General features: G+C 48.0%; 1 protein-coding gene across 7 annotated transcripts in view; it reads right to left on the bottom strand.

Annotated features, from left to right (window-relative positions):
- Positions 1-26,502, bottom strand: part of DDC (dopa decarboxylase) — a 108,615-nt gene that overhangs the window by 26,755 nt on the left and 55,358 nt on the right. For all 7 annotated transcript variants that reach the window (XM_055085140.1, XM_055085139.1, XM_055085141.1 and 4 more), the window contains 4 exons: positions 18,843-18,977; positions 16,878-17,021; positions 5,786-5,852; positions 427-521 (listed from right to left, as the gene is read on the bottom strand). In XM_055085140.1, coding sequence (XP_054941115.1) covers positions 427-521; positions 5,786-5,852; positions 16,878-17,021; positions 18,843-18,977 — 441 coding nt within the window. The remainder of the gene's footprint in view (positions 1-426; positions 522-5,785; positions 5,853-16,877; positions 17,022-18,842; positions 18,978-26,502) is intronic.

Genomic DNA, 26,502 nt, shown 5'->3' with positions numbered 1-26,502 from the left:
CTGTGCTCCGCAACGGGAGAGGCCACAACAGAGGGAGGCCCGCATACCACAAAAAAAAAAAAAAAAAAAAAAAAGAAAATATCCCTTGATCTGAAACACATTCAGATTTTATTTTCTTCCTAAACAGTTTCCCACCATTTGTAAGCTAAACTCTATCCTATCATGACAGCTCTGCCCAGGATTCGCAGACGGAGAAATAGCGTAAACGTCAGGTGTATTTTGAGAAGACAAGGCTGTATGATCGGGAAGGTTCTCACCCCTTGTCACAGGGAAGTGTAACCTCCACTCATCACAGAAAGTGGCTTTGGAAGTCATTTGCTGAAACGAACCACAGTAGTAAAAATTATAAGTGTCACATCCTTGTAAGGAGAAGTCACTGGTCACAGGATACCTTTTAAAAACGCTCTTGTGGAAGAGCATACTCACCTCCACTCCATTCAGAAGATGCCGGAACTCGGGGCAGATGAAGGCGCTGCCCGCGTAGGCAGCGTCCACGTGCAGCCACACGTCCTCCTCGTGACCTGAAGCCCAAAAGCGACCTGTGAGCACTCAGAGGGCCGCCCTCATCCCGGGGTCAGAGCACCTGTCCCAGCCCAGCGTCTTCTCAAATACAGTCTGTCAAGAGCGTTTGTTGGCCTGATGTCTGCCTCCCTGACAAGCAGTGATGCTGAGGCAGAGGCCGTGTGCTACTGGCCCCGACGGTGCCTGGCACGGGGACCAGAACTCAGAGAACTCGTGGAGGTGAGGGGAAGCCCTGACTCTCGGCGTTGACCCTCACGCCCAGCAGAGCTCCAAGGGACCAGCCTACCCCACACCAGCAGCCTGTCCACCCACATCTTCTCCAGGTGGGTGCCGCGCTCTGCCCTCCCCACCTCACCCTCGCAGAACTTTCTCCTCGATTCTCTTGGCTCTGAGGTCCTTCCCACAAGCATCTCTGAAGGCTGGGACCACGCAGTCCACACTGGTCTCGGCTCCCTTCGTGAATGTGATTTCTGTGTTCCAGCCGTACTGGGAAAGTCTCGCGGGAGTTCAGTCACCTGCTTTACGCTTCCCGAAATCATTCTCGGCTCCCTTCGTGAATGTGATTTCTGTGTTCCAGCCGTACTGGGAAAGTCTCGCGGGAAGGGCACCCGCCTGACTTTGAGCCGGGACAGAGTCCTGTCTAAATGTGGTCCCTCGGGACTTCCCCGGCGGTCCCGTGGTTAGGGCTCCGAGCTTCCACCGCAGGGGACACGGGTTCGATCCCTGGTCGGGGATCTAAGATCCCACAGGCTACATGGTGCGGCCCAAAACAAGTAAAATAAAAAATAAACGCGCTCCCTCAATTCGAGCGTATCTGGGCTCAACCCCCATCTCCAGCCACCCAGCCGCCGAGTGGTCTTACTTCCCTCCCGCAAGCTCGTTCCCCTCTCTGCAAATGGAGATGAAACAGCACCCAGACCTCGAGGGACAAACTAGGTAACACTCGTATGTGCCCGTCACGACACTAGGACAGACTCAGTGAGAAGTGACGGGGTCCCGGTGATTTTTTCCTGCCTCCGCGCTGCAGACTTCCCACGGCCGTGAAGTACGCGATCAGGAGAGGTTGTGGGTCTGCAGCACGGGGTGGGCGTCCTTCCCTTCCGGGGGCGGAGCTGCCCCAGGAGCGCCAGGTCCGGGCACCCTGGCAGGGGTCCGTCGGCACCTGCCCTCGTGCTGGTGGATGGATTCACGGTCCACTTTTGCGTGCGAGAGGCTGATTCATCACACACGACGCTACGAGGAGTGGGGAGTGGTTCTGAGCTCTGCCGGTAAAAGACGGAAGAGGCAATTCAAAGCCTCGATTCAGTTTGATCTTCAGGATGGAAGGGGTGAAGGCTTCGGCTGGATCAAGATCAAATGTGTCCGCGGGGTGGTGATACTGCCACAGCGGATCACGCTGAGTGAGCCTAAAGCACGTTTTACGGGTTCATCGCTGCGCTCAGACCAGCCGCCCCAGGCGCCCGTGGAGCCCCCCCATGGATGTGGCCGTGAGCCAGGAAGGGAGAAAGGGGGTCAGGAAAGGACAGGACGGCCGTCACCGCTGCAGCAATGCTGTCATCTGCTGCCGCTACAGCTCAGACCCGCTGAGGGGAGGGAGACGCTTCAGACGCACGTGCAGGATAGACACAAAATCTCAAGGCAGGTCTGTGCTCTCCTCGGGGCCGTGGGAGCTGCTAAGGGAAGCTGCATTTTCTGATGGAGGCACTTGGGTGGAGTTTGACTGCGTCCGGCTCAGGACTGAGCAGCGAAGGGTCAGGCAGACAAGGCAGGAGGGACGCAGCCGTGAGGGCTGGAGGAGGGGACGGAGCCTGGGAGCTGCAGACGGGCTCTCCTTCCCCCTCGGCCCTCCCCCTGCGAGAGGGATGCTTGTAACACAGTAAAACCCACAACCCCTTACCTTAGCCGGGCCTACCCCGGGACAGACGGAGCAGAGGAGATCTGACCCTGAAGCCCCAGGACGGGGCTGTAACGATGCCAGCCCCCAAGGCTCTGTCACTGCAGAGGGTACGGGAGATCCAGGAGGGGCAGTGGGTGGGGAATGATGGGGGGCCGCTCAGGGTTTCGAAAGCGGGGCACCAGAAAGAAGGTGGCAGAGAGAACTCGCCTTACCCCAGAAGAGCTCTGGCCTTTGCCCTCGGCTCCAGGGAGGGACCTCTAGCCCCCGGAAGGCCCGGCCTGAGAGGAGTTGCGGCCCCCAGACGGCCGTCCATGTCAGTTCTGAGTCCTGGAGGACTGGGAACTAAAGGAGTGAGCTGCACGTCCGGGAGGGGCCGGGGAAGGAGGGCAGCCTCCCGGCCAGCGTGTGACACAGCCCAGTACAAACCCTGACACCGAAGGCTCGGCAAGCTTCCCTGGCAGGGAGGGCCCGCTCTCTGGGCCTCCTGTCACGCATCAGGGCTGGCGGGGGGGGGACCCAGGGTGACTTCACAGGAGAGGACGACCCGGACCCCCAAGTTTGGACCCTTCCCCACCCTGCGCCAGGCACCTCGTCCTGCCAGAAACCGTAACCACAGGTATGCTCTCAGGTATGGAGCATCAAACCTGACCTTGGAGTTGGTGTCAGGACCAGGGACAGCCTTTGAGGGACTGGATTCCCTCTAACCGTGTCGTTGGCCTAAAACCCCTGCAGGAGGAACTTCCAGACGCCCGTGGCGAGTGGATTCCCAATGGGCTTCTCTTCTCTCCACGGGGAGGGGAAGAGCCTCGAGCACCACCTCTGCATCCCAAGTCTTACGTGTGATCGGCTGAGAGCACAACCTGCCTTCCGTGCCCACCGAATACGGCGGGTATCTGTAGGGGTCAGGGGTCACCGAGACCCCAAGGCCAGAGCACAGGAGTCGCATGCCCCAGGACGAGGCCCACCCAGCACGCAGGCAAGGCCGCCTCGACGGGGAGGTTTCTGAGGCGTCCAAGAGGGAAGGGGCAGCCCCCGTTCCTGTCGGGCGCCCACTGCCTTGCCTGTTTCCTTCCGAGGCCCCCGTGGACAGGAGCAGCCAGGCCTCCGGCACCATCAGCTACAGACCCGCCGGGCACCCCTCCCCCTGCCACACCCCTGGGACCCCCGCTTCCCACTTTCACACCACCTGCCTGTCTGCCTGCAACTCTCTGCTTTCTGTCTCTCATCCTGTTCTCAAAAAAATCTGCCAGGAAATTCCACTGACGGGTCCAAGAGGACCAACTGAAACAGTCTCTCCGGCAAATTGTTTGGAAAGGAGCTAAACAGAAAGTGTCTTTCCTAAAGCAGCAGTTGGGAGAAAGCCGAGTTTTGATGTGCCCTCTTGGTCACGCAGTGGTGCGCAAATAAATAATCTGAATTATTTTAATGGCTTAGTCCAACCACACAGTAGAACAAGGTGGGCCTGGTCCTGTCTGAAGTTAAAGGATGCTAATATTTGGCGACTCAAGTAAATGGCGTCAGCGGAGGGGAAGCAGGTGGAAGGCACTCATTCACCGTGAAGTCACCACCGATGATTATTAAGAGCATGGTTGGTAATGAATAGAATTGTCCAAATCGACTTCGTGGATAAAGCTCGGCGGCGAGAGGAGCGTTGTGGCACTCGCCACGCCTGCCCAGAACAGCCGCGGCATCTGGCACCGTACGCACCACCGATCCAGTCCTTCCCATGGCCCCAGACCCGGGAGCGGGGAGCCCCAGGACATCAGGACAGCCAGCGCTGGGCGGCAGGGCCGTGCGGGCTGTGCCCGGCAGGGGACCCGGCCCTTAATCCGATGGCCCTGGAGTGGCATCAGCCGGCCGCGGGCCAGGACGTCCAGTTCCCGGCCTGACATCTGAGTCCAGGGCCTCCGCGCCTTGGCCTGGGACCAGGGTTTGCAGCTCGTGAGGCCACCGCGGCAGCCACGACTGGCTTGTCCCTCGTCCGCGGCTCCCAGCCCCCGGCCCTGCAGCCCCGCCTCCGGCCAGCTGCTCAGACAGACATCTGCCACGGTCCCAGTGGGGGAGCCCATGGGAACGGGCCAGGCCACACCAGCGGCCACTTGACCAACCGGCCACCAGCTCCACGTCCCCCAAAGCACGGAGGCTCCTCTCTCGCTCTTGTCTCGCGCCCTCTCCGTGCAAGAACTCGTCCACTCAGAATCCCATCGCTTTACAGTAAGTGCTGTTTCCATCTCTACTCCGCAGATGGGGACGCAGCTCAGAATTGAGGCACACGGCTTCAAGGGTGGCCCGGGCTGCACCACGGCTGCCTGTGACGGAGGCCTGCCCGGCGCACTCCATCAGACTTCACTCACACCGGGGGAGAGAGGGTCCACTCCCACACCCCCTGAGTGTGGTCCACAGGCAGACCCAGGTGAGGAGAGGCGAGAGACCGCTGGGGTTCCACAGACGGGCAGTGAGCCAGGTCCCAGTGGCACAAGCCACAGCTCGGCCATGAAACACCCAGACCCTTCCGATGACTCTCCTGCCACCCGGCCCTCCCCTTCCCGGGGCAGCAGCTCCGCCTGCAGCTGTAGGACTGGCCCTCCTGCCCCGAGGACAGAGGAGGGGTGGGTCACAAGCCAGGACCCCTGCCTGAGGAAAGGCTTTCTGGCCACAGAAAACCTCCTGGGCCTGCTGAGTTCCCAGGGCCTCCGCTTAAAGAAGCCGCTTATTCATTCACGGCTCACCTTTGAATTCTCTGAATTCTTGTCTCTTGGAGAAAACCTCAGCGCTCCAGTGAGGGGGAGGTGAGGGGGCCCGGCAAACACACGAAGCACACACTCTTCTTGGGAGAAATCCGGTTTCTTGATATCGATTTGCTTAATCACTTTAATTTGCTCAATTATATTCAGGAATTCCAAAAAGGCAAAAAAAAGATGCTGGAAGACCTACTCCAAGGACAGAAAATTCTCCTGCCATCACACACACGACCCTCTGAGAGTCTGAAGAGCTGATTCTTCTCAACGGGGGGCAACACAGCCTTTGTAATCTGACATCACTGTTACAGTTTTCTTACCAATAGCGTGCTGGTTCAGCTAAGCTTAGCTTTTGTCCAATTAGCCCGAATCCTGAGTTTATGGGGTTCAAGCTAAGGAGGTTCGTGTCACCGTAAACACGAGAAGAGTCTGGCAAACTACCCTGCAGTAAGTTTAACGATGTTAATATTATATTAACATATCTTGTTACTGTATAATTATATTACATTTTATATACTACATTATGATATGAAGTTAATATGATGAAGGAGAGACCAAAGAGGCAGTCTACTGAAGTCCCCGGATACTGAGAACGTTTTCCAAAAGAAAATTCTAATCAGATACTTACAGATGGGACCCACTTCCAAGAGGTTGTCAAAGGAACAGCAGGACGTGGTCCCCAGCGTGGCCACCACCTGGAGAGTAGGAAGCAGAGGTCCTTTCAGCCTGCATCGTACTCACTGCCGTACCCTACACACACACACAGCCACCGCCCGACCCAGATGGGGCCCAGAGCCTGAATCCACACGCTGGCTGAACGTGTGCTGGATGGAGAGCTGAGTCTGTGGATACGTATTTAATCTGTGCATGGAAGCGTCAATAACAGGTTGAGAGAAACAGAGCTGGTAACAGAAAACTAGGCTGTGAGATTACAAAGGGCACTGGCACAGATTTCTCGGGACGCCGAGGGGCGGGAATGAAGGCCTGGACCATGTGAACAGCATTCCCTGTGTCCTGCTTTATTGAGAGAAGTGTACGTATTGACTGGAAGGCTATCATTCCCGCCGTGAAGTAGGGAGTCTGGATTTTCTTAGCTGAGCGTGTGTGTGCGCGTGCGCGTGCGCGGAGCAAGCACGCAAAGAATGATGCGCGAGTCATCGGCCTGGCTGGGCTGCTCCAGACCTCGTGGGATGCTTCTCCTGGATCAGCCTCCGGGTCAGCTCAGAGTTGGACCAACAGCATCACGCACTGGTTTTCATCTGCTGCCCTTCTCCCTGAATGATACTGTTCCCAAAGATTAACTTCAACCCTCAAAAGATGAAGCTTTGCTCTCCTGAGGAAATTCACGAGAAAGCCCTGCCGACCCTGAAAATAATTCTTAAAGGGTGTCCCGAGAAAGCTTTGAGAACAGCTGGGAGATGTGGCTGGGAATTCTCTGCCCTCTCACTTCTGCTCCCTGAGCGCCCCGCAGCTCTGTGATCACACCTGCGCAACTGACCTGTGAATTCCGTCTCTCCCTGCTGACCCATGAAACTCTTGAAACCAGGGTCTACCTCTTATTTCTTTGTGTTGCTAGGAACTCACACTTTGCTGGCACAGAAGAGGTGCTGAAACAGTTGCTGCATGCAAACGCTCTCCAAACCATCAAAGAACATCTTATGTTTCCAAAACCAAAGAGCCTAATTGATTTACAATGGCAGGTGCAGTCTGGATAATGAAATTTCTCTTTCGATGTGATAAGGCTGTGAAATTTCATTCAATCTCTGTGGCCTTTACGGAGCCCCCAGCAATGCTCTGTGCCCTGAGAAGAGAGACACAGGGGGTCGGAAACACACAAGCTAGGAAACCTGAGAACCCAGTTGGAGGCCTCTCTGGTGCTTTTCGCCTGCAACCACCTGCTTTTGACCTGAAAACGCATTGTATATAATACAATGGAATATGACTCAGCCATAAAAAGACACGAAATTGAGTTATCTGTAGTGAGGTGGATGGACCTAGAGTCTGTCATACAGAGTGAAGTAAGTCAGAAGGAGAAAAAGAAATACCATATGCTAACACATATATATGAAATCTAAGAAAAAAAAAAAAAAGGTCATGAAGAACCTAGGGGTAAGATGGGAATAAAGACACAGACCTACTAGAGAATGGACTTGAGGATACGGGGAGGGCGAAGGGTAAGCTGGGACCAAGTGAGATAGTAGCACGGACATATCTACACTACCAAACGTAAAATAGCTAGCTAGTGGGAAGCAGCCGCATGGCACAGGGAGATCAGCTCTGTGCTTTGTGACCACCTAGAGGGGTGGGATAGGGAGGGTGGGAGGGAGGAGACGCAAGAGGGAAGAGATGTGGGAACATATGTATATGTATAACTGAGTCACTTTGTTATAAAGCAGAAACGAACACACCATTGTAAAGCAATTATACTCCAATAAAGATGTTAAAAAAAAAAAAAAGAAAAACAAACGTGTCTTTCAGAGAGAGTCAAAGTGCTCTGGCCAGGGAGGCATGGGTTCTGCTCTGTGATGGCTCAGCTGACACAGCCACCTGGGCCGGAGAGAGTGTTGCTTTGCTCGTTATACCCATGGGGAGAGGGTATGCCGTGCCATGCAGAGCCACACAGGGAAGCATCAGGGTCAGCCAGGAGGCAGACGGAAGGGAAGAGGTGGGCAGGAGCTACGGGTTCCCTGCAGAAAGGAACAGGTGAGGCAGAGCAGGCTTAGGACGGGCAAGTGTGAATTATTTCAGATTATTTCAGCAGGCTGTGAGGCCCAGGGACTGCCTGCCCTGGTTGTCTGGCCCTTGGCTCTGGGGGGATCAGGGAAGGAGAAGTGTGGCCGGGAGTGTGAGAGACTCATAAAGGGGAGGTGGGCAGGGCTTGTGGGCTCAGAGTGGCTGGTTTGCTCACTTGCCTTTCAGCTCTCCAGGAACCGGCTAGACCTCCAGGGTCAGCAAGGTCCTTAAGCCATCCAGGCATCAACAACACAGAAAATGAAAAGGCAAGATGAACACACAGACATAGAAGCTGAGCATCTGGGGCAAAAAGGCCGGGGCTGGAGGCTGCATCACATTGGCACCTGCCGGGTTTTTGTTTTCTCACTTACCACACAAATGCCCTAGACCAGGACCTGCCCAGACCCTAAGGTCTGCGGGTGTAGACCTTCCAGCCTCAACGTTTCCTGTGGCTTCTCAGCCCCTTTCCTCCTTGCCTCTGCGCCCATCCCCTCCCTGGTCCAAGTGCCAAGCATTCTCCACGCCTGCTTCATCTTGACAAGATAAATGACTTAGTGGGAATCCAAGTCAGTGAGCCACCTTTCTCTGGTGTTTGCAATATATAAGTGAATACTAAAATGCTTTGTCTAAGGGGCCTAGTTTGGTAGGTAGAGCATGCAACTCTTAAAATGCTTTGTCTGTGTCATAAACCATATGTAGCTTCAAAAACCAAAGGATAATTCAACCTTCTTCATGTCACTTGTAATTTAGTTTCTCAATTTTAAGAGTCTTTTAGGAATGACGTTTCTGTAGTTCAGCAATTCCTTCCGTTTCACCTCATTCTCCTCAGCTAAATTCTAATGGAAATAAATGCCACACCTTCTGTTTTTAAAATTACACCTACACATTAAAAATTATTAAATTGTTGTTAAAATTATTTTCTATTAATGTGTACACAGGAGTGTGCCTAGAACGATTCCACCAAATATTAGTACTGCTTGTCTCTTATGATGAGATTCGGTTAATATAAACCCTATATTCTTAGCTTTTTATGTAGTTATTGATGTTTTTGTTCTGAGCATGGAGCATTCTGTAAAAACAACAGGAAAATGCTGCCCAGTCCTCGGAGTGGCCTCAGGAGAGAACGCGTCTCAGCCGGGCCTGGGAGCTTTGCAGAGATTATATTCAGTCATCACGACCCCCCTGAGCTGGATGCCTTCAGGGGCCCCTACTTTACAGTTGGCTTAAGTGAGTCTCCTGCGGCGGGGGGCCGGGGGGTGGTCCAGGGACACGCAGGCAGGAGCAGACCACAAGGTGAGCCAGGTGTGTGCACTCTGGTCCTGCCGCCTAGACAACGCAGCATGCTGGACCACGCCCGAGGCCCCTCCAACCGACCCCGGCCCTTTGCGGCTCCCCAGGCGGCACGGGGACCCAGGCTCTCGGGAGGCTGGTCCAGGCTGGCGGTGGGGGGCGGGCCCTGCGTGCTTGCTGTTCTAGTGGCTGTGAGTCGGCTTGTCCTCAGTCTCAGACACCGCTTTAAAGCCCAGCACCTGCTCCGCTCCGGGCTCTGATTACCCCAGCTCAGCTCAGTGATGCTATAACCTGATTTCAGGCGCTCTGCAGGGGCCTAATCACGTTTGTGCAGGGGGAGACGGGAGGGGCCTGTGTGGGCGCCCCATCTCCGAGAGCCCGGGGCCGTCCTGCTTCTCCCGGCTGTCCCCTCCCCTCCTCCTCCGCTGCCGCCCTCACCATGGGCCCGATCTGCTCTAATACCAGCCCTGCAGGCTCCGCCCTCTGCCTCGGGCCTGACCTCATCAAGTCAGGAAGGCAAACCATCGAGATGAGAAAGGGAAATTTATTACAAGCCACAGCGAGTTTGTGGAGAGACAGTGATTCTGATTTCCCAGTTCAAATCTGCCCAACGTACCCCTGATCTGAGCAGGGGGGTCTTGACTTTGAAGAGGCTGCAGCCTCTTTGCGAAATCGTGAAGGAGGTGGGCGGGGCTTGTGGGCTCCGAGTGGCTGGTTTGCTTAGGAAAGGCTCACTGGCCTTTCAGACCTCCGGAAACTGGCTAGACCCCCAGGGTCAGCAAGCTCCCTAAGACATCGAGGCACCAGGGTCTGCACCTCAGGATCGGGCACAGAGTGACGCATGTACAGAATGTTAACCACCAGGCGTTCGTTTCAATGGGAATAAGCCAGCAACATGTCAAAGCTCAAGCTGCCCTCCTCCCCTTCCAGGCGGACTTCTCTCTGCGCTTCACAGGCCCTGACTGCCCCTTTAAGATAACAACCAGCTGCATCTCCTCCTGTATCCTGTGATTTTTCACATCTCTGTGCCTTACAGTACTGTTTTCTTTCACAAGACAGGCACGTGCCCGCATGTCCTCCAGGACACTGGGTTTATGGGTTACCTCTTAGCAAAGGCTTCACTGACACCCCCTACTAAACTCATTGTACCCTCTACCCCTTGTCCACATGCATAGTCCTCATCGAATGGCCCAAAGATCAGGGACACATCTGTCTCCCTCCAGGAACATTTCAGGAGGAAAGTGACCACGCCTCTCCACAGATGCCCAGGGCTGGTACAGGAAGTGCTCTAAGGAACCAGGCACGTTATGCCGGTCAGACTATGAGTTCTGATGAGCCGTGAAACCCCTCTGCTCTGAATCACAGGACTTCGAACACAGCTCACATTTACCTTGGCGCAAACGATTGTTCCCTTAAGGTCTCCACTTTAGCAAATAAGATCCTTGAGCACCCCCCGCCCCGCCCCGCCCCGCTTAATCTCAGCACCCACAGGCCCAGTACCTCGAGGGTGTGCATTTGTCAAACAAGTGAATGACTTAGTGAATTAACATGGAATTGTTGCCTCTTCGAGAAGCTTTGAAATGCAATCAGTGGAAGTATCTGGCACCTGCTCCTAAGGCCATGAACTTGTCACCTTTTGCTTGAGAGCCCACCATGAAGATCGTAAAATGTAGTCGACGGAACTGTAGATGCCTCTTAAAGGACGCACACAAAATGTTCCAACAGAGGTCTTGGCCACCCTGAAGAGCTCACAAATGATGCTTATTTCAAAGTCCTCATAAACAAAAAGGCACAGAGTAGCAGGCAAAGTGAAACACGGCACCACCTCTGAAGTCCCACCACAAGATTATGAGAGTGTGGACAAGAATGTCACCTGCCACATCAGTAAACAAAGGATGCTGTGGCCATCAAGCCATCAGCACTGCAGCCTCCCCCAGCTGTGCACCCTGAGGGCATTCAGGATGGAGGAAAGCCTAGGTAGTTAAGGTGCAGATCAAAGGAATGATTTCAGCGAGCCCAGACTCTTGCATCTTCTCATACATAGAAAAGTGCTAAATTCCAAACCAGATGTTTAAAGTACAGTCGATACAATCTCTTCTAGAAAAATAGAAGAGGAAGGAACCACTTCTCCAGTCTTTTTATGAAGCCAGTATTACCCTAACATCAAAACCAGAACAAGACTATAAAAAAGGAAAACTACAAACCAATATGACTCATGAACAGAGAAGCAAAAATCCTAAAAATATTAGTAACTAGAATCCAGCAATATGTAAAAGGAGTTACACGCTATGAACAAGTGAGATTTATCCCAAGAATGCAAGGCTGGTTTAATATATGACATGCAATGTAACCCACCTTGCTAACAGACTAAAGAAGAAAACCACATGACCATATCAATCAGTGTAGAAAAATCATCTGACAAAATTCAACACGAATTCATGATAAAAATTCTCAGAACTCTAGGAATAGAGAAAAACTTTCTTAACCTGGCAATGAACACCTACAAAAACCTAAAGATAACATCTTACTTAATGGTGAAAAACTAAATACATTTCACTTAACATGGGGAACAAGGTAAGAATACCCAGTCTCATCACTGCTATACAAATAGTACTGGAAATTCTATCCAGTGCAAAAAGGCAAGAAGAAGAAATAAAAGGCATACAGGTCAGAAAGGAAGAGTAAAACTGTACCTATTTGCATATAGCATGATTATCTAGATAGAAAACCCCCAAGAAATCCACTAAAAAAAAACCCTCCTAGTTTAGCAGGGTTACAGGATACAAGATCAACATACAAAAATTAATTCTATTTCTATAAGCTACAATAAACACATGGACATCAAAATTAAACATTCAATACCATTTACAGTTGTTGAAAAATAATAATTCTATAGGTGTAAATCTAGCAAAACATGTACAGTCTTATATGATGAAAGAAATTAAAGAAGATTTAAATAAACGAAGCGACATATCATGTTATGGCTTGAAAGACAACATAGTAAAGATTTTAATTACCATATAGGGCAAAGGGAAAGTCTCAACAGAAATTTTAAAAATATTTTTAACTCAATGAAAATGAAAATACAACTTATCAAAATGTGTGGAATGCAGTAAAAATAATGCTTAGAGGGAAATTTATAGCATTAAATGCATACATATACTAGAGAAGAAAGGACATTTTAAATCTATAATGTAAGCTTCCACCTTAGGAAACTAGAAAACAAAGAGCAAATTAAATCCAAAGGAACTAAAAGAAAAGAAATAATAAGAATTAGAGTAGACATCAGTGAAATTAGGAACAGGAAATCAATAGGGGGAATCAACGAAACCAAATGCTGGTACTTTGAAAAGTTCGATAAAATTGATAAACATCTAACTAAGTTAACTAAGAAAAAAGAGAGGACACAAATTACTAATATTAGAAATGAAAGAAGGACCATCACTACTGATCCCATGGATGGTAAAAGGATAGTAAAGAATATTATGAGTAACTTTATGCCCACAAATTTGAAAACCTGAATGAAATGGATCAATTCCTTGAAAGACGTAATCTACAAAAACTCACATAAAAAAAAAATAGATCCTCTCAATAGACCTATACCATGGCTTGAACATTTCTGTTCCCCCCTCACCTCCACAAAACCCTTGAAACCAGAGTTGTTTGTATTAGGAGGCTGGGCCTTTGGCAGGTGCTTAGGTCATGAGGGTGGGGCCCTTGAGAACAGGGTTGGTGCTCCTGTAGAAGACACCACACAGAGCTCCCTTGCCCCTTCTTCCATAGAAGGACATGGCAAGAAGTCAGCTGTCTGCACCCAGGAGAGGGTCCTCACCAGAGCCCACCCTGGCACCCTGATCTCAGACTTCCTTCCTCCAGAACTGTGGGAATAAATTTCTGTTGTTCATAAGGCACCTAGTCTGTGGTATTTTATTACAGCAGCCTGAACAGACTAAGATGGCCTATATCTATTAAAGAAATAAAGTCAGTAAATTAATAGCCTTCCATAACAGAAAGCAGCAGGCCCAGTTTTGTTCACTGGTAAAAATCTACCAAATATTTAAGAAAGGAATTAAACTAGATATAGAAAACAAACTAGGGCTTCCCTGGTGGTTAAGGGCGCAGTGCTTAAGAATCTGCCTGCCAATTCAGGGAACCTGGGTTCAAGCCCTGGTCCGGGAAGATCCCACATGCCACGGAGCAACTAAGCCCGTGCGCCACAGCTACTGAGCCTGCGCTCTAGAGCCTGCGAGCCACAACTATTGAGCCAGCGTGCCACAAGTACTGAAGCCCGCGTGCCTAGAGCCCGTGCTCCGCAACAAGAGAAGGCGCCGCAATGAGAAGCCCGCGGCACCGCAACAAGAGTAGCCCCCACTAGTGGCAACTAGAGAAAGCCTGCATGCAGCAACGAAGATCCAATGCAGCCAAAAATAAATAAATTAATTATTTTTGTTTAAAAAAAGAAAACAAGCTAGTGGTTACCAGTGGGGAGAGGGAAGGGGGGAGGGGCAGGATAGGGGTAGGGGATTAAGAGGTAAAAACTACTATGTATAAAATAGATAAGCAACAAGGATATATTGTACACAGGGAATTATACCCATTATATGGTAATAAATTTTAATGGAATATAACCCGTAAAAATGCTGAATCACTATGTTGTACAACTGAAACTAATATAATACTGTAAATCGGCTATATTTCAGTTAAAAAAAAGAAATTAAACAAATTCTCTACAATCTCTTCCAGAAAATTGAAGAAAAGGGAATGTTCCCTAACTCATTCTGTGAGGCCAGCTTTACCCTAGTTCCAAAATCAGATAAACACATTACAAGAAAGAACTGTAGACAAATATCTCATGTATGTAGATGTGAAAATTCTCAACAAAATATTAGCAAATTGAATTCAATAATATATAAAAAATAACAACCAGGAGGGATTTATTCTAGGTATGCACGGCTGATTCAGCATTGAAAATCAATTAATATAACCTATCATATCAAAAGGCTAAGCAAGAAAAAAATCACACAATCATATCAATAGATACAGAAAAAGTATTTAACAAAATCCAGCATCCATTTATAATAAAAAATTCTTAGTGAATTTAGGATTAGAGTGGAATTTCCTCAACTTGATAAAGAACATCTATTAAAAACCTGACAGCATACTTAACAGTGAGAAACTACAGGATTTCCTGATAAGATCAGAAACAAGGCAAGGATATTTGCTTTCACCCCTCCTATTCAACACGATGCTGGGAATTCTACCTAGTACAATAAGACAAGAAAGGGGACTAAAAGATATACAGATTGGGAGGGAAAAATGAAACTACCTTGGTTTGAAGATGACATGACTGTCTATATAGATATCCTACCCCCTCACCCCCCAAAAAAACCAAAATCAAAATCAAACCCAAAACCTCCTGAAACTAATAAGCAATTATAAGAAGATACAGAATAAAGGATAATATACAAAAGTCAATTGCTTTCTTATATTCCAGCAATGAAAAATTTGTGTTTGAAATTAAAAACACAATACCATGTACATTAACACCAAACTAGAGATAGATAGAGAGAGAGAGATACATGCTTAGGTAAAAATCTAACAAAATATGTATAAGATCTATATGAGGAAAACTATAAAATTCTGAGGAAAGAAGTAAAAAAACAATCTAAATAAATGGACAAATATTCTATGAACATGGATAGGAAGATTCGGTATTGTCAAGATTTTGGTACTTCCTAACTTGATCTGTAAATTTCCATTCAAAATTCCAGCCAATCATGTTATGGCTATTGACAAACCAAGTCTAAAGTTTATAAAGAGAAGCAAAAGACCCAGAATATCCAACACAATATATATGTATATATTTTGCTGCGCGGCTTGCGGGATCTTAGTTCCCCAACCAGGGATTGAACCAGGCCCTGGGTCCTGGCAGTGAAAGTGCCAAGTTCTAACCACTGGACCACCAGGGAATTCCCTACCCAACGCATCACTGAGGGAGAAGAACAAAGTCAGAGGACTGACACTACGCGACTTCAAGTCTTACTATAAAGCTACTGCAATTCAAGGCAGTGTAAAATTGGGGAAAGAATAGACAAACAGATCAATGGAACAGAATAGAGAGCCCAGAAATAGACACAGAAATATGGTCACCGGATCTTTGACAAAGGAGCAAAGGCAATTTAATGGGGAGAGGATGGTCTTTTCAACAAATGGTGCTAGAACAACTGGACATCCACATGCAAAAAAAAATGGATTTGGAAACAGACATTACACCTTTTACAGAAACCAGAGCAAAATGGATCAGAGACCTAAATGTAAAATGTAAAACTATAAAACGCCTAGAAGATAACACTGGAGAAGATCTAGAACATCTTGGGTTTTGTGATGAGTTTTTAGGTACCAATGACATAGTTCATGAAAATAAAATTGATGAGATGGACTTCATTAAAAATAAAAACTTATTCTTTGTGATAGATACTTCAGAGAATGAAAGGACAGGTCACTGACTTGGAAAAAACATTTGCAAATCATACCTTTTGATAAAGCACTGGTATCCAAAATATACAAAGAAATCTTAAAACTCAACAATCGGAATCTTGTTGATGCCGCTACAATTATTTGTTTATGCTCCTGATTCCTCTGGGAATTCCTCGAATCAGGATCAAATTGTGCATAAAATCATACCCTCTGTGCCTCTCCCAGCCTACATGTTAGATATTCAATAAATGGCACTAAATTTGAATTGATCAAAACAATTTTTTGGATAAAAAAGCTTGTCTCAAAGATTAACTCTTAAAAAGTAGTGGAAGGTAATACTACATGGCCCCTAGAGTCTGTTGAATCTATATTGCTCTACAACTAGGAAATACCCAGATACTGACAAGTGTGCCTCAGAGCATGGAATCCTGGGTACACAGGAGAATCTGGAAGTTGCTGTGAAGCGTCTCCAATGCCTGGTCCCGTCCCCAGAGAGGCTGGAGCGGGGTCTGGGCATCAGCATTCTTCATAGCTCCCCAGATGACCCCGAAGTGCAGCCAGATGACCTCACGGGGCTAGTGCCACAATCACAGCCTTTCAGCTGCCATCACACCTGACGTCCCAGTCCAGACACCGGCTGATGCCATGATCACACCAGGCATGACAGCTCCCATCCTCCAGTTGTAACAGCAACTGTTTCTTCCCCACTGGAAACAGCCCATCCGTGCACAGGAAAACTAGCTGCTATTTGGCTAGTTAGATGCTTTAATTATATCCTATTAATTTGTATTTTAATTAGTCACTGCTTGCCTGCAACACACCTCTCGCAAATAACGCCTCTTAGTATCTACTGAGGACACCGACCTAGGTGGAAAGTGTGTTTTATTTTTAATTCGGCTCACTCGGATGTCCGTCATGCTTCTGCCATGTCAAGGGGCCACGCTATGGTGCCATTTTTAACAGGAAGCAGAACCAAGACTTCTTGGCTTAGCAGCATGCTCCAGGCTGGTGTTCTCTGGTTCTCTGGTCTCTCGTTTCTGAGACTCACACAAGTGGGAGGAAACATAAATGCAGCTTTGCTCCAGCCACCCTCAAGGAGAGGCGGGCTGACCTGAGTACCACCTGGCCTGTGACCACCGCGGCAGCCTGGAAAGTGGCCCTGCCACCGCGGGCCCACCCCTGCAGGGCCCAGACACCCCCGTGGAGCCACGCGAACTTACGAAGAATGGAATCAGGCCCTCGGCCTTGTCTCTCTCCAGGGCCTCCTGCAGCGCGGAAGCTCGCATGGCAAACTTGCCATCGGAAGGGATCGCTTTTAATTTCACTCCACCAATCAAGCCGGCTCTTTCCACGGAGGAGTGTGCCTGCAAGAGAGCGCAGGGGTAGAGCCTGCAGCAGCTCACGGCCCTCCTGCCCTCCACCTTCCGGGCCTGGAGCTGTTTCAGGTCCTGAGGAATCTGCTTCCCAGTTTAATGATTCAGACTCTTAGAGCGAGACGTGCTCGGCAGTACTGGGGGTGTTTTCATCCATTGGTTTGAATTCTAGTGAAGCAGCGACTGCCCATTTGAAAGCATAGTTGGGATAATGACACGTAATGATGTGCCCTTAATAAGGGCACTTAATAAGCTCCGGTTCCTACTCTCTTCCTCTGAGGCTCTAAAATCGTCTGTGAAACTTAAGACAATTCTCGGAAGTAGCTCTCCTCGTGGTTTGTGCGTCCTCTTTAACCTCAGGTGAGGAGTGAGGTGATCAGGTTATTCATTGCCAACCAGCACCTTGACCCCGTGCTCGCGGGGGCTAAGGCTCTCCTGAAGTGTAGATTCCATTCAGGAGGAGGTGACAGGCGGTGACTGTCTCAGAGGCCACATCCTTGCTTGCACCCTGGCTGCCCGTTCTGCTTCCCTAACTCCGACAGGATTCCCCGGAGAGCACCACTCAATAAACCGTGAACCCCTAAAGCCTCGCATCAGGCCCTGCCCCTGGGGGACCTGCCCGAGAGCTGCAGAAGAATTGCACCCTAGAGCCCATGGCCGTCCGGTGGATGTAAGGAACCCACCTGACTGCCATCACCTAGGATGGCACTAGCCATGCACCATCCTTGGGAGAATCTAGAAGCATCACAACTCCCTTCTGTAGCGCGAAATTCCCTCATGGAAACCCTATCGGGAAAGGCTACACCCTAACGTTCATAGTAACTTATCTCAGCCTGGATTCACTGAACACCTACATGTGCATTTTTTTCAAGTCTCCTCGTGTCTTTCTGGGAAACCAGGGAGCTAGAAATAGAAGTGAATAGTTTTCTTGATGTGCAGGGAGCTCTAGAGCCTAGAGTTAGAATACACACAGAGAGAGATAGTACTCCTGAGTAAGCATCAAAATATGGCTGTTGTGTTGATTTCAGGCTACATGCAGTTATTAACTAGAACAAAGTTGTCACAGTTGAAATGCCTGGCTTAAGAAATTCGTTACAAATATTATGCCAGCAGAGCTAAATCAGCTCTTCCTTGTGGAAGCGAATCCTTCAGTGGTACCATTTTTCGGTGCCCTCTTGACTACACTTTCACTCACGGAGATTCTGCTCAATGCTCTTTCCTCCTGTTCCTTCTCTCACACAATTCGGTTTTCTTTCTGTTTTTAACCGTTTTTAAGTGGGCTGGTCACTGGAATTAACCATAGGCTAGATGCCCCTATTTGCAGAGTTCTCTAAACCTTACAAAGCACCGCTGTATCCTTCATCTTAGTTTAGCCACTAGCTGGCAGAGCAGCAGTAGCAGGGGACAGGTGCTTTTGTCCCTGTTTGATGGTTAAAAATAAGGGCTCAGAGAATTGACGTGATGAGCCTGAGATCACAGAATTCAAAACAGCAGAGCTGGGATGTGAGCCCAGGTCTCTGAGCCCACGTCCTACATGTATCTCCACAGCCCTGCTCTGAAGGCAGCCAGATGACCTCAACACGAGCAGGTGCAAGTGGGGTCACGGTGACCTCATGGTACATTTATTTTCTTTTCAACTTGATCTACTAAGTTCCCACCTGCAGCCCACACCTTGTCTTTAGCATAGGTCTCCCTGGGGAACTGTCCTTGGACTGGAAATGATGGTGCACGGCTTGGTTGGGTTTTGACTTGCTACCACACTGATCATTCTGTTCTGTGAGGCTCCATGGGGCTCCGGGCAACCACACTCACCTGGTCAGATGCGTAGGCCACCAGCTTCTCCACGATGGCGGCCTGTGTCAGCCCCGGGGAGGCAGCCTGCAGGCATCGCGTCACTTTGGTCCGAGCGGCCAGCAGGGCCACCAGGGTGGCTTCACTGGCACTTCCCTATATCAAAGAAAAGGTCGAAATGGGCTTCCAAGTGCAGCCAGGGAATCATCTCTAGACTTGGGAGATGCAATTTGGGGTCCCCATATTTTCTTAAAAGATGCATCTGAAATTGTCAAGGTCACTCTCCTTTCAACGGGAAAAGGCTGCACGCCTATGACTGCCACTGCAGCTCTTATTATCAATTCAACGTTGCTGTGTCTGTTTTTCATAAGATATCCTCCAGCATGTCTGAGCACTCAGCGTGTACCAGGCATCACCGCGCCCACTTCACGGGCACTTTCCCACGGACGCCTCCTGGTCTAGCCAGGAGGTGCTGGTCCATTTCCCCCAGAAGAGGAGGAGATGGGGCCCAGGGCACAGCTCTCAGCCCAGCTCTGTGTGCACAGCAACTTGGACAGATAAATCTGTATATTTCTATAAATGGGATTCATCTTCTTTGAGACTCAAAAATTGCCTTGCAGGATTCTCCTCAGTCACTAATGGTACGGGCTGAAGTGTGTCCCCCCAAATTTCATATGTTGAAGTCCTAACTCCTGGTACCTCAGGACATGACCATATTTGGAGACAAGACCTGTAAAGGGATCACTAAGTTAAAATGAGCTCTTTAGAGGGGCCCTGATCCAGCCTGGCTGATGTCCTTGTAGGAAGAGGAGCTGAGGACGCGCGCGCACACACACACACACACACACACACACACACACACACACACACGCACACAGGAGAGGCCGCATGAGGACACAGGGAGGAGATGCCCGCCTGCCAGCCAAGGGCAGAGGCCTCCGGGAAATCAGCCCTGTTGCCACCTCGACCTCAGATGTCCAGCCTCCGGACTGTGAGACAATCAATGTCTGTTGTTTAAGCCGCCCCGTCTGTGGTTGTTTGTTGTGGTAGCCTTAGCAAGCTAACACAACGAATGTCAACAACTTATGTGGGCAAAGTAGTCAAGAAGGATGCAAAATTCACTCTTCTGAGGGTGGGAGGAGGTGAAAGAGAATATGGATTCAGCACCCATCGTGTTAGCCCAGCTAACTTGCAAAATAATCCCATTTTTAAATTTTATCATCTTAGGGTGGGAAACTATGCTCAGAGAGGATAACTTGCCCCACATCAGCAGCTAGGGAGTAGCATGGTTAGCAGTGAGCCCACATCTGCCCGGCGGGAACCTCCCCACATTTATAATCAACTTTCCTGTGTCCCCTGCTCTTGATCACGGAACCTTAGTAAATCCTGGGAGAAAGCAGGAGCTGAACAGTATTACCATTAGAAAGAAAGCAATTAAAAGGTAGAGTTTTGTTGACTATGAGAAGATTTATAAGATTTTAGGGGGGGCGGAGTCAAGATGGCGGTGTAGGAAGACGCAGAGTTCACGTTTCCCCACAACTAGGGTGGCTGCTGGACGCTGGTGGGGGACCCCGACGCCCAAGGAGATGGGCAGAACCCCCAAGGGAACCAGTAGGACGTGGGGGGAACTGAGGGGGGAGGAGAAGTGGAGGCTGGACAGGACCAGTGCCCCTGAGGGGTGGCTGAGAGGGGGGAGGGGTTCCCATGCCTGGAGGGACCCTTGCGGGGGCTCAGATCAGGGGGGAGTGCACCCAACTTTTTCCCTGCCCAGTTGGCCGGGGAAGTCTGCCTGGCTCTCGGACCAGGTCCTACGCCCTCAGAGGTCCCCTCCGGGCTGGGTTGGTCCTGGGGACGTAGGAGGGAGGCCAGGAGAGGCAGGCGGGAGGGGCCCTCCAGGACCAGAGGAGCAGGAGTGGAGGGTGATTGCCATGTCCACTCGAACCCAGGAAGCCTGCTGGGCTCCCAGGTGGGGTCCCCCACGCCCTGAGACCAGAGGCTGGAGGCACGCCTGGGCCCCTTCTGTTCTGTTGAGCCTAAGCCCCCATCCCCCTTTTAGCCAAATGCCAGCCTTTATGAAAGTGGAAAGATGACATTTCATTATTTTAAGAGGGAGGAAAAGAAAGATGTTTTTCCTCCCATCTCTAATATTTGCATATAATTTAGCCGTTAGTGTTTAGACTTCTTTGGTTGCATAGCTTTGGGGAGGGGTGAGGCAAGATGACCAACAAACTGTAATGGGTGGTGCATTTTTTAACCTACCTTAGAAGGGTATAATGAGAATTACTCCCAGCTTAACGATTTCAAGCTTAGGAAACACCTTGTACCCCTCGAAGCAGTGGCACGCTAAATATAAGAACAGTCACACACCACTACTGCAAAAACAATGCGGTAGAACCTAAAAGCTAAGAACTTAAAGAGTTACACAGTAAAAGGAATGATCACTATTTCATGAGGTGTCCCCATCAAAGGCAGTTTAAGGAAAATTAAAAGAAGGCAGAACACTGGATAACAAATGATTGAATATAAAGATTCAAGCAAGCACATAGTTTAACAAGCCTGCCAAGATAAGCAAGAAAGTTGTAAATAAACCAAAGTCAGCGACTTGAGCCTAAAGCTCAGAAGGCCAAGAAATATTTTTAGAAGCATCTATACTTTAAAAAAACAAAACAGAACAAAGGAAACACTTTTTAAAAATTGTGGTTAAATGCACATAACATAAAATTTACCATCCTGGGACTTCCCTGGTGGCGCAGTGGTTAAGAATCCGCCTGCCAATGCAGGAGACATGGGTTCAAGCCCTGGACCAGGAAGATCTCACATGCCGCGGAGCAACTAAGCCCATGTGCCACAACGACTGACCTTGCGCTCTAGAGCCTGTGAGCCACAACTGCTAAGCCCACGTGCCACAACTACTGAAGCCTGCACACCTAGAGCCCATGCTCTGCAACAACAGAAGCCACCGCAATGAGAAGCCCGTGTACCGCAACGAAGAGTAGCCCCCACTTGACGCAGCTAGAGAAAGCCTGCGCGCAGCAACGAAGACCCAGCGCAGCCAAAAACAAATTAATTAATTAATTTTTTAAAAAAAATTTACCATCCTAATTATTTTTCAGTGTACAGTCCAGGAGTGTTAGGTACATTGACATTGTTATGTGACCAATCTCCAGAACTACTTTCATCTTACAAAACTAAAACTCTGTACCCACTGAACAACTCATTTTCCCTCCCCCGAGCCCATGGCAACCACCATTCTATTTTCTCTCTCTGAATTTGACTACAGCAGGTACCTCATATAAATAGAATCATACAGTATTTGTCTTTAAAAAAAGAAAAAAAAACACTTTCAAAACAGAGAAACTACTAGCAGAGGTAAATGGAAATAATCTAAAGAACAAAGGGACAGAAAAACAGGAAGCAGAAAGTGAAAGACAGGGGAGGATTCTAGATTTCAGTATCTATAAAATATGACCCCAATCATAACATTAGTTATCGGAAGTGGATCCAGATCCTCTTTTCTAAATATCTTTTAAACAAAAACAGAAAAAAACCTGAGCAGAGAGTAGACAGGAAACTCCAGATTTTGGTATCCTCAAAATCACTCCAAGCCTAACACTGGTTCTCAGAAGTGATTCACATAGGGTCTTAGTTGCTCCGCAGCATGTGGGATCTTCATGGACCAGGGATCTTCGCTGACCAGTGATCGAACCCATGTCCCCTGCATTGGCAGGTGGATTCTTAACCACTGCACTACCAGGGAAGTCCCTTTTATCAGGCTTTTATATTAATATTATACCAGCTACATGACACAAGTTGGGGAGTTTTTCCTTTTCAAAAAAATTTGGGATACTTTAAATCACATTAGAATCATCTCTCAAAGATGGTGGTGTGGGAAGACATGGAGTTTGAATCTCCCCACAACTAGGGTGCCTGCCGGACGCTGGTGGGGGACCCCGATGCCCAAGGAGATGGGAAGAACCCCCAAGATAACTGGTAGGACGTGGGGGGACTGAAGGGGGAGGAGAAGGGGGGGCTGGACAGGACCAGTGCCCCTGAGGGGTGGCTGAGAGGGGGGAGGGGTTCCCATGCCTGGAGGGACCCTTGCGGGGGCTCAGATCAGGGGGGAGTGCACCCAACTTTTTCCCTGCCCAGTTGGCCGGGGAAGTCTGCCTGGCTCTCGGACCAGGTCCTACGCCCTCAGAGGTCCCCTCCGGGCTGGGTTGGTCCTGGGGACGTAGGAGGGAGGCCAGGAGAGGCAGGCGGGAGGGGCCCTCCAGGACCAGAGGAGCAGGAGTGGAGGGTGATTGCCATGTCCACTCGAACCCAGGAAGCCTGCTGGGCTCCCAGGTGGGGTCCCCCACGCCCTGAGACCAGAGGCTGGAGGCACGCCTGGGCCCCTTCTGTTCTGTTGAGCCTAAGCCCCCATCCCCCCGGCCTTTTCCAGCCCTGTGGGTCCTAAGCATAGGCCCCGCCCACTGCCTAAACCTCGCCCCTGCTTAGGCCCCGCCCTCCACAGCCAAGGCCTTTTCCACCTTTTATTCTCCTCTTTTTACTACTGTGGTTCTGTTTTACCTTCAGTTGTTGTTCCATCTATATTTTTATTTTTTTCTAACATACCTGTTAGTTTCCTAGTCGAATTTTATTTTTTACTTTGTTATCATTCTCCTCTCTCATTTTTTTTTTTTTGGCCACCCTTGAACAGCTTGTGGGATCTTGGTTCATGAGCCAGGGGTTGGGCTGAAGCTCCTGCGGTGGGAGCTCCGAGTCCAAACCACTGGACTAAAAGAGAACCTCAGACCCCAGGGAATATTCATCAGAGTGAGGTCTCCAGGAGGTCCTCATCTCAGCACCAAGACACAGCTCTACCCAACAGCCTACAAAATTCAGTGTTGGAAGCCTCAGGCCAAACAACCAGTAAGACAGGAACACAACCCCACTCATAAAAAAAAAGGGAAAAAAAATGAGACAGCAAAAAAATATGTCACAGATGAAGGAGCAAGGTAAAAACCTACAATACCAAAAAAAATGAAGAGGAAATAGGCAATCCACCTGAAAAAGAATTCAGAGTAATGATAGTAAAGATGACCCAGAATCTCGGAAATAGAATGGAGGCACAGATTGAGAAAATACAAGAAATGTTTAACAAAGATCTAGAAGAACTAAAGAACAAACAAACAGGGATGAAAAACACAATAACTGAAATGAAAAATACACTAGAAGGAATCAATAACAGAATAACTGAGGCAGAGAATGAATAAGTGAGCTGGAAGATAAAATGGTGGAAATAACTTCCAAGGAGCAGAATAAAGAAAGAAGAATGAAAAGAATTGAAGACAATCTCAGAGACCTCTCAGACAATACTAAATGCACCAACATTCAAATTATAGAGGTCCCAGAAGAAGAAGAGGAAAAAAAAAAAGGGTCTGAGAAAATATTTGAAGGATTATAGTGGAAAACTTCCCAAACATGGGAAAGGAAATAGTCACCCAAGTCCTGGAAGCACAGAGGGTCCCATACAGGATAAACCCTAGGAGAAACACACCAAGACACATATTAATCAAACCAACAAAAATTAAATTCAAAGAAAAAATAGTAAAAGCAGGAAGGGGAAAACAAACAATAACACACAAAGGAATCCCCATAAGGTTATCAGCTGATTTTGCAGCAGAAACTCTGCAGGCCAGAAGAGAGTGGCAGGATATACTTAAAGTAATGAAAGAGAAAAACCTACAACCAAGATTACTGTACCGAGCAAGTATCTCATTCAGATTCGACGGAGAAATCAAAAGCTTTTCAGACAAGCAAAAGCTAAGAGAATTCAGCACCACCAAACCAACTTTACAGCAAATGCTAAAGAAACTTCTCTGGGCAGAATACACAAGAGAAGAAAAAGACCCACAAAAACAAACCCAAAACAATTAAGAAAATCATAATAGGAACATACATATCAATAGTAACCTTGAATGTAAATGGATTAAATGCCCCAACCAAAAGACACAGACTGGCTGAATGGATACAAAAACAAGACCTATATATATGCTGTCTACAAGAGACCCACTTCAGACCTAGAGACACATACAGACTGAAAGTGAGGGGATGGAAAACGATGTTCCATGCAAATGGAAATCAAAAGAAAACTGGAGTAGCAATACTCGTATCAGATAAAATAGACTTTAAAATGAAGACAGTTATAAGAGATAAGGAAGGACACTATATAATGATCAAGGGATCAATCCAAGAAGATGCTATAACAATTATAAATGTTTATGCACCCAACAAAGGAGCACCTCAATACATATAAGGCAAATGCTAACAATCATGAAAGGGGAAATCAACAGTAACACAATAACAGTAGGGGACTTTAACACCCCACTTACACCAATGGACAGATCATCCAAACAGAAAATAAATAAGGAAACACAAGCTTTAAATGACAATAGACGAGATAGATTTAATTGATATTTATAGAACATTGCACCTAAAGTGGCAGAATACACTTTCTTCTCAAGTGCACAGGGAACATTCTCCAGGATAGATCACATCTTGGGTCACAAATCAAGCCTCGGAAAATTTTAAAAATTGAAATCATATCAAACACCTTTTCTGACCACAATGCTATGAGATTGGAAATCGATCACAAGAAAGAAATTGTAAAAACCACAAATACATGGAAGCCAAACAGTGCGCTACTAAATAACTGAGAGATCAATGAAGAAATCAAAGAAGAAATAAAAAAATACTTAGAAACAAATGACAGTGAAAACACAATGACCCAAAACCTATGGGATGCAGCAAAAACAGTTCCAAGAGACAAGTTTCTATCAATTCAATCTCACCTCTAGAAACAAGAAAACTTGCAAATAAACAATCTAACCCTACACCTAAAGCAACTAGAGAAAGAAGCACAAAGAAACCCCAAAGTCAGTAGAAGGAAAGAAATCATGAAGATCAGAGCAGAAGTAAATGAAATAGACACGAAGAAAACAATAGCATAGATCAATAAAACTAAAAGCTGGTTCTTTGAGAAAATAAACAAAATTTATAAACTCTTAGCCAGACTCATCAAGAAAAAAAGGGAGATGACGCAAATCAATAAAAGTAGAATGAAAAAGGAGAAATCACAACTGACACTGCAGAAATACAAAGGATTATAAGAGACTATTACAAACCACTATATGTCAATAAAATGGACAACCACAAAGAAATGCACAAATTCTTAGAAAGGTACAATTTTCCAAGACTGAACCAGGAAGAATTAGAAAATACAAACAGATCTATCACAAGTTATGAAATTAAAACTGTAATTAAAAATCTTCCAACAAACAAAAGTCCAGGACCAGATGGCTTCACAGGCAAAATCTATCAAATATTTAAAGAGGAGCTAACACCTATCCTTCTCAAACTCGTCCAAAAAATTGCAGAGGGAGGAACACTCCCAAATTCATTCTACGAGGCCACAATCACCCTGATACCAAAACCAGAAAAAGATATCACAGAAAAAGAAAATTATAGACCAATATCACTGATGAACATAGATGCAAAAACACTGAACAAAATATCAGCAAACAGAATCCAACAATGTATTAAAAGTATCACACACCATGATCAAGTGGGATTTATCGCAGAGATGCAAGGATTCTTCAATATATGCAAATCAATCAGTGTGATACACCATATTAACAAA

This window comes from Physeter macrocephalus, chromosome 5, assembly GCF_002837175.3.
Source record: "Physeter macrocephalus isolate SW-GA chromosome 5, ASM283717v5, whole genome shotgun sequence".
NCBI lineage: Eukaryota > Metazoa > Chordata > Mammalia > Artiodactyla > Physeteridae > Physeter > Physeter macrocephalus.
This window is presented reverse-complemented; position numbering and strand designations above follow the sequence as displayed.